We start from the raw sequence: 15248 nt of genomic DNA on the forward strand, positions 1-15248 counted from the left end.
TTACATATCATCCTTGAGCAGTAGCCATAGACAGAAGTACCTGCTTCCTAACAACAAAGGTCACTGAGGGGCTTGAGATTGCCGCTTCCTAGCTTCTGACGTCAGTCACTTGCCTCCTAGCAAAGGGCACCAAAGACCCCTTTCACACTGGGGCAATTTTCAAGTGCTTTAGCCCTTAGCCTCTAAGTGCCTAAAAGCCACCTCTCATTCATTCAAGTGTGACTTTTCACATTGGGGTGGTGCGCTTGTGGGACATTCCGAAAAGTCCTGCAAGCAGCATCTTCGGGGCCATTTGGGAGCACTATATTTAGTGCTCTCAAAACGCCCTGCTCATTGGAATGAATGGACAGCGCTTCTTTTGGGAATAAAAGCATCACACTAGTGGCCGAAAAGCACTGCTTAAACAGCGATAAAGTGCTTCTAAAACCTGTGTGTGTGTGTGTGTATACAATTCATTTCATAATCGATTTGTTATCGATTCGTTGTTTCAGCCCTATTGGTAACCTGGTTTGTTTCAAGCATTGGTATTGTTGTATTGTGTTTTTTTTCTTTTTGTTTTGTTTTTTTTTCACATTTTTGATTCAGCAAAACATATCCCAGTGCAATTCCTGAATGGGATACTGTTGTATTTTAATTGCACATGTGACCTTGCTGTCCAGATCTATCCCAATCTCTTGGGATGTGACTCTTCCATCTTATCTGGGTTCATAGACCATGAATGGCAGAAGTGCTATCTTTTGCTTTTAACTTTTATAGTACAATTCAGATTTGTTGTTGCTGATAATACTGCAATTACCTAAAGTGGGTTTATCAAGTTCATGTAGGCTAAAGCCTTGTACACACAATGAGAATACTGGATGAATGATTGTCCGTTTTTGTTTGCATGCATCTCATATCGAAAATGAAGAGATTACTAAACTGGCAAAAATCGTCGGACTGAATACAACTTTGGAAGGGATGAAATGTATTCTTTCATTTCTGAACATGCACGGTCTTGGTCGTTGATTTATTTCAGACAAATACTGTACTGATTAAACGAAAATCATTAATTCTGGTATCGTACAAGAAACATTTTCATTTCTGTCCCTTTGGATGAACTGTCATGATCGGCCCTTGAAAGCTTTGTACTAATGATCAGATTATTTTACGATTACTTTAAAAGCTGTATTTTTTTTGTCCTATTTTCTAATCGTGTGTACTGGGTTTAAGGCTGGCAATGCATGGATCAAAATTCAGCCAGTTCAGCAGGACCCAGATGATGTTTGATCCATGTATTGGGCAGATTGGGTCCGAACGATCAGTGCTGCTGACTATAGCGATCATTGTATTCCGATGAAGGGAAAGGCTCCCTACTTTTTTTTTTTTTTTTTAAATAAAAGTTCTGTTGGCATCTTTCTTCCTCGTGTCAGAGAAAACAAAGAGTTCCTGAAGAATTCATGAAGTAAGCTTTCAGCTAAAAGCTGAACACAAGTAGTGCATTTCACATCCTATGCTACTGAGCTGCTGTATTTAGAGATCCCATAGCCTTTAAGTGATCATTTCCGCCCCCTCCCTCCCTTCCCAGCAAATCTCAGGTGTTGCACTGGTGCTACCAGCACCATAGTCCATAGACCTGAATATTCTTGCCATATGAGAATATATATCTGTGTGTGTACATCAAAAAAGAAATAATTTGCACCCCTATCAGACCACTTTGTGTCATTGGCCAGTCCAGGGTGTTCATCTGCTATTGTCATGTAAACATGTATAGTTTGTGAAGCCTTCAATTCACATTAAAGTATCTCTAATTGTGACTTTTGTATGCTAGCTATCGGGAATGCATATGCAGTGTTAAGCAATCCAGAGAAGAGGAAGCAGTATGATCAGTTTGGAGAAGAAAAGGTGAATCCATCTCGACACGGACACTCTGACTTCCACAGAGGGTTCGAAGCAGACATCTCCCCTGAAGATCTCTTCAATATGTTTTTCGGAGGAGGCTTTCCTACTAGTAAGCATATCTTCAGCTGAGCTTTTCTAATAATCGTACCTAGAACTATATCTGTATGTAAGCCCCAGTGCTGGAAAGGAGGTCCTTGATCATTAACAGCCAGCTTGCACACTTTTTACACCATGTTCAGTTCATATGTAGCTATAAGCAATATCAGTAATTCCTGACATGTTGAATCACATGCTGGAAAATATCGTATACTTCAGTTATAAGATATTCTCAATAATAATCCTCATCATGACCAGGTGTCATGTCCATTGCAAATCAAAGCGGACAGTATCAATCCCCCAACTGATTGTCTGTAATGTGGTAACGGTATATAATTATGTAGTCCAGCACCGAGACAATGATGCCTTCGATCAGAAACTAGGCAAACTACTGCAGAGAATTGATTTATCAACTGAGTGGTGTTGGCCTTTTTAAACTACTACGTACTGTATGTGATGCTGGGCATTTCTTGAACAACATTGTCTCCTAATAAGTGAACCTTTTCCAGGTAATGTCCATGTGTACAGCAATGGCCGAATGCGTTATACCCACGCTCAGAGACAAGACCGGCGGGAACATCAAGCAGAGGTGAGTTCATTAAGCTTAATGTGTTCCAGACAAATGGGAACATTATCATTTATAACTCTAACAGGGTTATTACTGGATGTGATGCCCTTAACAGATGTGCTTTAACTGTTCCTTTCTCAAACTTGGACTTAAACATATCTGACTATGCCTCTAGGTTTCCATTTTCAGACTTGACTTTAAAGCAAGCATTTCACCACTAGAGGGAGCACTATGACTGACTAAATGGGTTCAGAAGCTATAAGCTCAGAATTGCTGATTCTGTTTTTACTTCATGTTGTTCCTTCTTTTGTTGTGTTTTTTTATTTGCATGATCTACAAATGTGTTTATTTTTTATCCTTCCTTTTAAGCATATACAGAATGTGTATAGTGGTTTAGGCCTTGTGCACGCAGGACGTTTTGCTAATTCTCTTAGAAGCCTTTCCTCCTGCCAGCAGCATTTTGGGCGAAAAAACACCTGCTGCTTATAAATTTGTTTAATGTGTTTAGGCACGTTTACAGGTGTCAAGCGCTTGGATGTTCATTTTAATGGGCAAAAAAGATTATTATTCTGGCCAATGAAATGAATTAACATTCAAGTGCTAAATGTGCCTAGTGTTAACGGGCGTCTAGAAGAATAAAGTGTTTTTTCTGCAAAACTCTGCTGCTCCTGTACACACTGGCAGTGTTTATTTTTTTTCTGCCTCTAAAAGCCTATGTGAGCATGAACACAGACTAAAATGGAGGGACATTTGGGGGTGGTGACCGCCAGACGCCACACGCCACTAGGAGCAGCTGAAAAAACTTCTAGTGCGGCCTTCTGCATGATGATAGAATTGTTGACTTATCAACCCAATTTATTAGTAGCAGAGTACCATACCAACCACCAATGACAGCAGAAAGTATGTTTGCAGTACCATGTCTAACTCCGTAGATTGAAAATGCAACAATGGGATGGGCTTTGTATCAGTTCTTTTAAACTTTTCTCTTGTCACTGACCTGCCTGCTATTTCATGTACCAAGGGCTCATACCCACAGGCACATTCCTCCTTGCAGTGTAAACAGATTGTGTATTTCAGTGCATACAGTCACCCATAAACATGAATAAGTGTACACAGATATATGCTACTACATGCCTAAAGTGGGGCATGTGTACAGACTTAGGCAGGCCATACATTATACAATTTTCCTTTAGATTTACCAAAACCATATAATATGAGGTCAAACCTAAACACATTTAATTTGTATGTAATCAGGCAGGCCCTTGCACTACATAGTTGAAGGTAAATCTAAAGGAAATTGAATAACAAAATTGTATAATGTATGACCAGCTTTAAGGTCCTGAATGCAGATTTATATGTGCAGCACTTTACACCAGTAACAGAACATTCCTCCTTACAACCTTGCGCTGGAAAGAGGAAGTCACCCTTTTGCATGAGCCATAACGCTGTAGTAAAAAAAAACTTGCACATCTTGCATTGACACGTCCGTGATACTGGTAAACCCTGACCGGATATTGGCTGGTTCAACAGAAACTGGCCAACATTTGGCCAGTATGTACAGCAGTCTGTCCGTCTTCTGTTGAAGAACGTGCTTGAAAGCCAGTAGCCAGCCTGCATCTGATCAGCGCTTGCTGGGAGCGCAGATCAGTGTGTTCTGGCAGGAGGGGGGATGGTAGTCACACAGGAGGGCAGACGTTCTGCACAGGCACCATTCAGAGAATGCTTCACATTTTTTGAATGATCACCTCTCCACCTCATCCAATCTAAAAATGTTTTGCGTTCATTCAGAAAATGCGAAGCATTCTCTGAATGGCGGCAAACCCCGCGTTTACAATGCAGTATGCCAGCCATTAAGTATGAGACCCAGAAATAAGTGGAGAGCACTGACCTAGCAGTATCTACTTCAATGATTTCCAGTTTCCAGGGGGTATGGTATATTCATAGTTACAGAATTCCAGGTATGTAAGAATTATATACCATACTTGGAATTCATATTTTAACAGCAATATTGTTTAAAGTGTTTCAAAAGGCTAAAAGATTTTTTACCTTCATGCATTTCATGCTGTAAGGTAAAAACCTTCTGTTTGCAGCAATCTTGGCTCCTCCTCTTCTTTTTACGTCCACCATAGCCAGCCACTTGCTATGGAGAAGCGTAGTCTGCGTGCTCCCTACCTGTGTCTATGGAGCAGCGCTCCAAAGACTTACACAGCCGGACTTAGGCCCGCGCCCCACTTTTGTTTTCACTGCATTTAATTGACAGCAGCAAGAGCCAATGTCTCCTGCTGCTTTTTGAATGCGGTGTGAAGAGGAAGAAAGGGGAGACTAGATGCAGCCGTGCAGAGCTCATATCTCTTCTCCCCTCCTCTCTTCCCCTTTGCACAGGGAACTTGCATTAAAATAAAACGTTTTCAAACAATGCATTAAGGTAAAAAATGTATTTGGGTTTAGTACTACGTTAAGGACTTCCCTATAGCAGATATACTGCTACAGGGCAGCCCTCCTGCGCAGAATCACACATATATATATATATATATATATATACACACACACACACGTGTGTGTGTATAATAAATTATAATGTGATTCTGCATAGGGGCGTGCCCCTTCTGCTGTCATTACTCAAAGCAGAAGCCGATCTGCGAGGACTGGCCACTGGATGTCTACTGGCACCCACCAATCATCGGGCGGAGACTCCGAAAGGAGCTCTGCCTATGTAAACAAGGAAGAGCACCATTCTGACAGGAGGGAATGGATAGATTTTGTAAAAATCCATCCATCCATTCCCTTCATAAAAGCAGTTTACACAAGAACACTGGCTGGACACATAGTTAACTGAGCGCCTTAAATGTTTAACCCCTTCCCAGCCAGTGTCATAATACAGTGACAGCGCATATTTTTAGCACTGATCACTGTATTGGTGTCACCAGTTCCAGTAAAATGTCAGTGTGGTGTCAATTGGTCTGTGCAGAAGTTATATCATCAGACAATCGATGTGTGCTTATTGGGATTTTCTTTACCAAAAATATGTATCACAATACATATCTTGCCTAATTTTTTTTATAAAGAAATGCGATTTTTTTTTTTTTTTTTTTTATTGTATATATTTTATAACAATGTGTATATCATTTTTTTTTTTTGTTGTTTTTTTTAATAACGCAAAAAAGTAAATGCAGTGGTGACCAAATACCACCAAATGAAAGCTCTATTTGTGGGGGGAAATGACATAAATTTTATTTGGGTACAGCATTGCACAATTGTTAAAGTAATGCAATGCTGTATAGCAAAAACCATGGGGGTCCGGCTCTTTGTTTACTGGCCGTATAGTTGCCAGTGAAGCAGCTGATCAGTGTCTAATCGGCTGTATTGGAGCCCAAAGGAGAGATCACGGGTCTAATAGACACCCCCCCCCCCCCTGCTATTTCTGTCACAAGGGATGTTTTACATTCCTTTTGACAAAAATAAATAAAGGGGGAATAAAGTTTTTTTAATTAATTTATTTTTATTTTTTTAACAAGCTTCACCTATGAATAATTTAAAGTACTGTAGCTTGTCGCCATTCCACGAGCGTACGCAAATTTTAAAGTGTGACATATTGGTAAAAAATTGGTATTTATATTGTGTTTGTACTCACTAAAAAAAAAAAAAGTATATATATGTATGTATGTTTGGGGTTTCTAAGTAATTTTCTACCAAAAAAAAATTAAAAATTTTATATATAAAATATATTTATTATTCAGGATGTCCCAATAAGTAAGACCATGTTTGGGATGTCTAGTGCTCATCCACCCACTCTCACTACTACTCATTGGTAAGGGGGAGTGCCACTTGTTATTGCTTTCTGTGTGTGTGTGTGTGTGTGTGTGTATATATATATATATATATATGAGATTATTTCTGTGCACTAGCTGTAGCATTGCTACCCATTTAGATTGTATTGGGTCTAGAAGGGATTTGTCACAGAACTTTGTTCAGAATGGCAGCTTAACTATATACAACTGTAACTCTGTACCCATTATAGCTATGTGTACCAGACTTTACACCTTTTCTCTGTTATGCTCATGTTGAGCAGCAGCATGTAAGTTGTACTGATTTTGTCTTTTGTATCTTTGTCAAAAAAGGAAAATATTAAATATTGTATTACTCTACAATAGAGAGATATATATATATATTATATATATATACACATACATGTGCAGGTGCGTATTCTTTGCTATATAAATTGGTTCGGGCTTTGCACTTCCCTCCATTACCAGTGACTAGAAGTGACCAATTTTACCAGACACAAAGATTTGTATCATCACCCCGCAAAATTAAAGTGTTTTTTTTTTTCTTTGATCCCAAAGCAGGTATTAATAATGCTATTCTCTGTACAGGGAAGTCTCGGAATGTTTGTCCAGTTGATGCCTATCCTGATCCTGATCATTGTATCTGCACTAAGTCAGATGATGGTGTCTAATCCGCCTTACAGCCTCAGCCATAGACCGTGAGTACCTGAGTAGGAATTCCTTTCTGCCCTTCAGGTTGTGTAAGCATTTGGAGATACTGTAGATCCAGAATTCCACCAGCTGGATATCTCTTCATGCTTATAGAATGGTAAAATATATTTTCCAGAAACAAAACACATATTACCGGTTGATTTGTTCACTAATGTGATGGTTGCTTATTTCTCTCAGAACACAAAAAATAATAAAAATCAGCTGTAGACTATTTTTAGTTTAGGAATCTACACAAAGGGCAAATACTGGAAAGGGAAATAGGAAAGGAGGGGTTTTCTGCTCAGGCTGGGAAGAGAACACTCTTGCAGCTGTGGTCCTTCTTCATATATTTGTCTTCAAACCCACATGGGTCATGTGATGGCTGGGTACCTGGAACAATGGCAAAAAAAAAAAAAAAAAACACTTTACAATACTGTATGGATAAATTACATAGAGAAAAAAAGCAATAACATCCAGCATTGTAATGGCACCTGTAGGGGTGTCCTCATGTTTCATGGTCCAACTGAATTTTTTTTCTCACCTGGCTCCCACTAAAAAGGTTGGTGGTGGGGTTATGCTGTAGATGAAAAGTCAGACTCATGGATTCACTTCCACTGGTGCCGCTTTCATTTTTGCTAATTATATCTGAAGTTGGTAACCAAATGTACTGTGTGTTTTGATATGACAAACCACATCGTTTTGAGGATAGAACTCCAATGTGGGTGTATTACCGTGATCCACATTGGTAATTGAAAAGTGACCTCCGACTTTTAACATTAAGGAGCCAGCACCTCTTCTGTGAGTTATTGGTCCCCACGTCTGCCACAGAACTAAGCTTTCTAAGAAGATTTTTTTTTAAACGGGTGCAGGTATTCTCATTTATTATGCAGCTTGCATACAGCTAAATATATAACTAACTTACAATACAAGATGTGACGGGTTAGAAACCATAAAGACAGTGTTGATAAATGTCATCTAGTGTATATCCGTGTCTTGATAAAAGTCAAGGCCTTCTCTCTATAGTAGATGTAGAGAGGGCTTTGGCTTTTATACAGACATTTTTTTTCTCAATTATCTTTCTTTCACTTTTGCAATAACAAAATAATGAAGGATATGGGAGGTAACATCCATCACTTGTAGGAGAATGTGCAGAAACAAATAATTTGCTTTAAAAACCTGAGAAGTCTTGTTTAAATTTGTCACAGCACTCCTAAGTAAGTGTATACACAAATAAAATGAAAATATCATATTATATCTTATTAAAAATGGAACTGCATTCTGCTCACATAATTTGTAATAAAAACCCTTTGCCATTCTGCAGCTTCCCTCCAACCACTTTGATATTTTATATATACTGCGATTCTGTACTTGCCAAATATGCTGCAGAAGTCTGGCTGCAACCATTTTAACTGTGGGCAGCTGAAGCTGTTGCCTGTTCACTTCCTGGATTTACACAGAGGCACATCTCCAGCTCTGCAGCCCTCTTATGACCCATTGCCCCCTCCCTTCCTGGCAAACTAGAGCGAGAGCTGTGCATGATGCCATACGCCTAGGCTTTTTAACAGACAAAAGACAGGAAGTGGGCTGTATAAGGTATTTACTGGCAGAAAAAAAATGTTTTACTATCCAAAGTTAAAACAACAAGTGCAGAAGATTTAATAGATGGAAAGTTGAAAAAATGACTGAAGGTCCGCTTTAAGCTTTTTTTTGTATTCAGGAGTGTCATCACAAATTGTGTTTTGGTACCACTAGAGGGCACCATCGTGACAGCAGCGTGAGAATATATAGCGATTCTAATTGTTCCACTCCTGACCCAGGCAGTTTTGTTTTATATGTCCTGAGAAGTCTTACTTATACAAGAAATGAGGAGAGCCTGTCACTAAAGGTACAATAGGTTATGTATACAAGCCAGGGCTTACTGTTCTGGTCTAATTATGAGCACAAGGTCAATAACATGTCAGAGCCTATTCTAAACACTTGCACTGCAAAAACAGTCTTAGACCCCCTTCACACTGAGAAGTTTTTTAAGCACTTTTGCATTTAAAAAAAAAAAAGCACACGAGAAGCTCACTAAAACTGCTTCCCATCAAAATCAATGGATGCTTTCACCCTGAGGCTGGTGCGCTGGTGAGGAAAAAACTCCTGCAAGCAGCATCTTTGGATCACGTTTGGAGTGCTAAGAAAAAGTGCCTCAAAAATGCCCCTCTCCATTGAAATGAATGGGAAGTGCCTGAAAAGTGCTTTAAAAGCACCTTAAATGGTTCTTGCTGCAGTTTTTAGTCACGTGACAAAAAAAAGCACACTGCTAAAGCCCCATACACACTATCAGATTTTCTGCTGATTTATTTTTTCCTTCAGATTTACCAAAACCATATAATATGAGTTCAAACCTTAGGAGTTTTAATTTGCTTGCAATCAGGCAGGCCCTTGCACTACATGGTTTTGGTAAATCTGAAGACAAAAATCTGCAGAAAATCTGATAGCGTGTATGGTGCTTAACTCCTCAAAAGCGCTTGCCGTTTTATAGGTAGTTTTCAAGTGCCTTGGTGTGAAAGCGGTCTCAGGCTCCATGCACACTGGGCTTAAAAAATGCCAGTTATTTTGGCAGAAAAAAACACTCAGAGCATTTTTGTACAAGCATTTAGGAGCCTGAAGCATTTATTAATTTTTTTTCTGCCAAAAAATTACTTTAAAAAATGCAAGATAGAAGTTTCCTGCCCCCCCCTCTAAACTCTGAGCTTAAAATATGCCTCTAATCATCCTAATGTGCATGGACACATAGGATAACATTGAGCTGCCCCATACAGGCAAAAACACTGAACTACTCTAGAAACAGCGTTTTCTTTTTCATACTTCATGGGATACAGAGTTGGGCTAATATTCATTACCTACTGGGTTATACGCCATCTCTAGGTGAATGGACACTGGTAGACAAAGTCTTAGACGGGAAGTGATCCCCCATATAACTCCTCCCCTACAGGAAATACTTCAGGTTTTTTTTTTTTCCAGTGTCTGCAAGGTGGATGGGCACATTTGTTTGAGCTCTCTGAGCTCCAAGTCTCTAGTCCCACAAACTATTCTTAAATGAAGCAAGGGATTGATCGATTGATTGAATCTATTTGACACAGGCTCTATATGCTTAGATTAAATGGTACCCGAGCCTCGCAAAGAAGACTCAAGATCCTGCAAGGTTTTGCCTGTAATGCGACATCTGGGCGTTGGACCCTGCAAAGTGGAATCCTGGACACCACAACGCTAAGGCATTCCTACAGGGTACTGTACAGGTCCAAGGGAGTGGACCCTAAACATGAAAAGGTTACCCCATTCTTGAAGTGACAGGAACCCCTTGGTGATGGTTGAAGATTGGGCTCTTAGTTTCTGAGCTGCCCTGCAGCTGGGCGGGTAAGTGAAACCCCCTTTATTTACCATTGTGGGGTGTCCCAGTGATTGTAACAATCAGTCAATTTAGCTAGAGGCTGGACACCTGTGTGTGGTGACCATACGGGGAGTTTTGGGCTAGCTGTGGATGTTTGCAAAGTGTACCTTCGCATCGTACACAAATAGAGCCACGCTCGTTCGCCGGGACCGCACACGCATGCACAGAACGTATCGGCGCACAGCCAGCTTATTTAAGCTGTGTATGCCAAGAATGTGGTGCTTCCAGAAGGCAGCTGGTGGACACAGAGCAGGCTCTGAACTAGGCATTTGCAGCGGTTCATTTCTCCTTACCCCAGGTCACGTGAGTCACCTGCTTGGCAGGCTAAAGGTGCTCAGCATGATTGTTGTATAGGTGCTTGGTGAGCCCTATTAAAGGGTCTCCCTTCTGAGGTGTGTTACTACACCCAGGTACTCTCTCTTTTTGTGGCTTGTAAATGTCTTAAAAAAAAAAGAGTGGGACTACCACTACAGGGAAGGGCATGCCTATGTCGTCAGTAGTTCCTGATGAACCTAGTCGTACCCCTGGTAAGAGCAGAGCCTTTCCGGGCAACTTGAGCCGCTGCGCCTATCTGGTAATGTGCCTACAGTCAACGCTTCTACTTCACCCTTTATCACCAAGGATGAACTGTCCTCAGTCCTAGCCAGGTTAGAGTGCAGGATTGCCACAGGGTGGCAAGAAGCATGACAGATCTCTAGGAAGGATGGTGTCCTTCAAGGCAGTGCTCTATGCCCGCTTCCATTCCAGACCTATACAACAAGACATCTTGTTGGCTTGAAACAGAAGAGGACAAGCCCTGAATTATCCAATGTTCTTATCTCCTCGGGCATGCTTAAGCCTAAACTGGTGGTTGCAGGATCAGAACCTGTAAAAGGGAAGATCCTTCCTCCCAGTAACTTGAAGAGTACTGACCACAGACACCAGTCTCAGGCTGGGGAGCGACCCTAGAAGGGGCTCACAGCTCAGGGGAAATGGTCAAGGACAGAACAGATCCTGCCCATCAATGTCCTGGAGTTACGGGCAGTACATCTGGCCCTATGGTCATGGAAGGTGAAGCTTCAAGACTGTCCTATTAGGGTTCAGTCCAACAGCAACTGCAGTTGCTTATATAAACCACCAAGGCGGTACCAGGAGTCGTTCAGCTCTGAAGGAGGTGAACCACATACTAGCCTGGGCAGAGGGACATTTGCAGATTCTATCGGCAGTCCATGTCCCAGGAGTAGAGAACTGGAAGGCAGATTCTCAGCCATCAACAGATCTGTCTGGGGAAATGGTCCCTACACCCAGGGGTGTTGCAGTAAATCGATGGCCAGAGGTTGACCCATTGGCATCCAGGTTCAACAACAAGCTACAGCAGTTAGTGTCCCGAACAAGGGATCCTCAGGCAATCAGAGCAGATGATCTGGTAGTTCCATGGAGCCAGTACTCCCTGGTTTATGCTTTCTCCCCGATCCCCCTCTCCTTCCACATTTGTTGCGCAGGATTCGTAGAGAGGGGGTTCCAGTCATTCTGGTTGTAACAGCCTGGCCCTGGTTCACGGAGATTGAGACTAAAAATAGATGGGCCATGGACGCTTCCACGTTGCCCCAATCTGTCTCAAGGTCCTATATTCCACCCCAGTTTACAGTGTCTAAATCTGATGGCATGGCTATTGAAGCCAGGGAGTTGAAGGACTGTGGTATCTCGGGACCAGTGGCGTCTACCATAGTGAATGCTAGAAAAGCTGTCATTAGGAAGATGTATCATAAGGTCTGTAAGACTTATATTGCTTGGTGTGAAGCCAGAAAATGGAAATACACGATTGGGAAAATTCTCGCTCTTCTACGGTCAGCTGTGGAAATCAGATTGGCTTTGAGTACAATCAGAGGTCAGATTTCGGCCCTGTCAGTATACTTCCAAGGGCCTTTAGCCGAACCTCGGCTAGAAAGGTGTCTGAGTTGGTGGCCCTTTCGGGCAGGGAACCCTACTTGAGCCTTCACCATGACAAGGTCATGTTACGACCTGTTCCATCCCTTTTGCCAAAAGTGGTGTCAGCCTTTCATTTGAATCAGCACATTATTTTGCCTCCCCCCCCCCTCAGCCTCGTTTGCCGGAAGAGAGATGACTGCATTCCTTGGACATTGACCGGGCAGTCAAGGTTTATATGTCTAGATCTGCGGAGATCCGAGGATCAGACTTTTTGTTTTACCAAAAGGACCCAAGAAGGGGCAGGCAGCTTCCATTGCCAATTGAGTTCATCAATTGGTTTTTCAGGCCTATGGTCTGAAATGTAAAGCTCCTCCCTTTAGGGTGAGGGCTCATTCTACCAGGGGTGTAAGAACCTCCTGGACTTTTCGCCTTCAGGTATCTGTGGCTCAGATTTTTAAGGCTGCTACCTGGTCTTCAGTGCATACGTTTCACAAAATTTTATCAAGTGGATGTGCGAGCAGCCGAGGATTTGGCTTTCGGATGCAGTGTACTGTAGGCTGCCATATAAGGTCTAATGGCTATTGTTTGGGAGGGTTTCTCTCTCTCCCACAAGGCTATTGCTCTGTGATGTCCCAGTCGGTAATGAATTATTAGCCTGTGTCCCATGTTGTATAAAAAAGAAAATAGGATTTTTTTTTCATCATACTTATCTGTAAAATCCTTTTCTGTAAGTACATCATGGCACACATAGGTCCCCCCCCCCCCCTCTTTTTTGAGGATTCAGTGCTTGCTACAAAACGGAAGTACTTCCTGTATGGGAGGGGTTCTATAGGGGATCACTTCCTGTCTAAGACTATCTACCAGTGTCCATTCACCTAGAGATGGCGTATAACCCAGTAGGTAATGAATATTAGCTTAACTCTATGTCCCATGATATACTAAAGAAAAGGATTTTACAGGTAATTATAAGGAAAAAAAAAATCCAATTTTTTTTTTTTTTTAAACAGTCTGCATGGACCCTCAAAATAAACCTGTCATTAAATACAAATGGGGGCTGATCACCTTCTGAAAAAACCTAGTTGCCTGGCTGCTATGCTGCTTCCTACTTGACTAAATACTTTCTGTGACTGACCTGGAACAGGAAGATCTGATGAGATTAAGTGGTCCACATCTGCATACTAGTTCCTGGACATAAACTGAGTATTGAATTCAGAGAGTCTGTGTAAAGGCCAGCCAATGCGCGTTTTCAGAAAGCGCCTTGGTAATGGCAGCCTCAATGTTTTTCTATTATTAATTTGATTTTGGGGATGATGATTAACAGATAATTTGACTGTTGTTGGTTTTCCTTACATTCAGGTCAGTGGGTCATGTACATAAGAAGGTCACCGAACATCTCAGGGTCCCGTACTTTGTGTCTGAAAGCTTTGATGATGAGTACACTGGTGGCAATCTGAGAAATGTGGAAAGAAGTGTAGAAGAGGACTTCATCGCTAATCTTAGGAATAACTGCTGGAAGGAGAAGCAGCAAAGTAAGTAAATGGAAAGATCTACATTTTCAGGTATGTGTGTGTGTGTATTATCTATAGCCCAAGGCAATCAACAGTATTCTCACCTCAAGCTTTACAGGAACAATCTGCTCTCAGAATTCGATAAATGAGATCCGGTGTATGTCTCAATTCACTAAAATGTATGTTATGGTTTAACCACTTAAGCCCTGGACCAATTTGCAGCCAAAGGACTAGGGCCCTTTTTGCAATTCGGCACTGCGTTGATTTAACTGACAATTGTGCGGTCGTGCGACGTGGCTCCCAAACAAAATTGGCGTCCTTTTTTTCCCACAAATAGAGCTTTCTTTTGGTGGTATTTGATCACCTCTACGGTTTTTATTTTTTGCGCTATAAACAAAAATAGAGCGACAATTTTGAAAAATGCAATTTGTTTTTACTTTTTGATATAATAAATATCCCCCAAAAATATATTTAAAAAAAAAAAATTTTTTTCCTCTTATATTCACCAACCGACACAGCTCCTCTCTGTAACTAAATGGGTTGTATAGCCTGCCATTAAGAGAACTAGCCAAAATTGTTACACAATACACAGAACTTTTAGTCGTCCCCCCCCCAGGGGGGCGGACCCTGTGCTATCAACCCTTCCCACTGCTCCCAGCAGATTCAGTTTTTTATTTTACCTAGTAAGGAGAATGACCTAGGAACCCTGCGGGCCCTCTCGGTCCATGTTTTTGCTGCAGGTTTGATGTTTTTTGTGCAAGATGAAAGATCCTGGGATCTTCTATCAACTGCCAGCTGGGTTACAGGCTGGTTAATGATTATCCTTGTAGTCTCCCCAGTCCGGCCATCGAGCGTGAGCAGGCTGCAGCTAAGGCTCGGCAGGCCACGACATGCCTCAGCTCCAGAGGTGGTCGTGAGCTTCAATGCTCCAGGGTATACATATGACCGGGCTACTGCTGTCTGGATCACAGTATACCGGGCCAGCAGCTACCCTGTAACTGCGCAGGAGTAGGTCTGTGATGGAATGTCTCCCAGCTCTTCAGGACTGGCAAGTACGGCTCTCCCTGCTTCGGTGGGGTAAGCAGCTGGGCATTCCCCGGGGGGGTCGATTCGGGGGCCACCTCACCTCCTTCTCTTCTCACCCATGTCCCTATCTCCCCTCCTTCCCCCCCCTCTGAGGGGGGTGGCTGCATGCGGTGTGTGTGTTCGCTGGATGCTCACCTGTGGGGGCTCTGTGCGGCTGGCGTTGGTCCTGGTCCCAGTCTGGGGGGTCCCAAAAAGGGTCTGTGGAGGTTGTTCTGGCTGTAGGCAGGCAGCACCGTTCTGGGTTTGTTCTGTCACTGCATGGTGCTGTCCGGCGGCCATCTTGGATCCTGTAT

At 42.1% G+C, this 15248-nt stretch overlaps 1 protein-coding gene and 1 long non-coding RNA gene across 3 annotated transcripts in view; one reads left to right on the forward strand and one right to left on the reverse strand.

Moving 5' to 3' along the window:
• Positions 1 to 15248, forward strand: part of DNAJB12 (DnaJ heat shock protein family (Hsp40) member B12) — a 76686-nt gene that overhangs the window by 47802 nt on the left and 13636 nt on the right. Inside the window, exons 4-7 of the mRNA XM_077454410.1 lie at positions 1808 to 1987; positions 2484 to 2563; positions 6916 to 7025; positions 13718 to 13890. Coding sequence (XP_077310536.1) covers positions 1808 to 1987; positions 2484 to 2563; positions 6916 to 7025; positions 13718 to 13890 — 543 coding nt within the window. The remainder of the gene's footprint in view (positions 1 to 1807; positions 1988 to 2483; positions 2564 to 6915; positions 7026 to 13717; positions 13891 to 15248) is intronic.
• Positions 7175 to 15248, reverse strand: part of LOC143930260 (uncharacterized) — a 177912-nt gene continuing 169838 nt past the window's right edge. For both annotated transcript variants that reach the window (XR_013262741.1, XR_013262742.1), the window contains one exon: positions 7175 to 7407. This is a non-coding gene — a long non-coding RNA (uncharacterized LOC143930260). The remainder of the gene's footprint in view (positions 7408 to 15248) is intronic.

The sequence above is a fragment of the Lithobates pipiens genome, unplaced genomic scaffold (genome assembly GCF_037356315.1).
Source record: "Lithobates pipiens isolate NorthernLeopardFrog02 unplaced genomic scaffold, aLitPip1_a1.2 Scaffold_25, whole genome shotgun sequence".
Classification (NCBI taxonomy): Eukaryota; Metazoa; Chordata; class Amphibia; order Anura; family Ranidae; genus Lithobates; species Lithobates pipiens.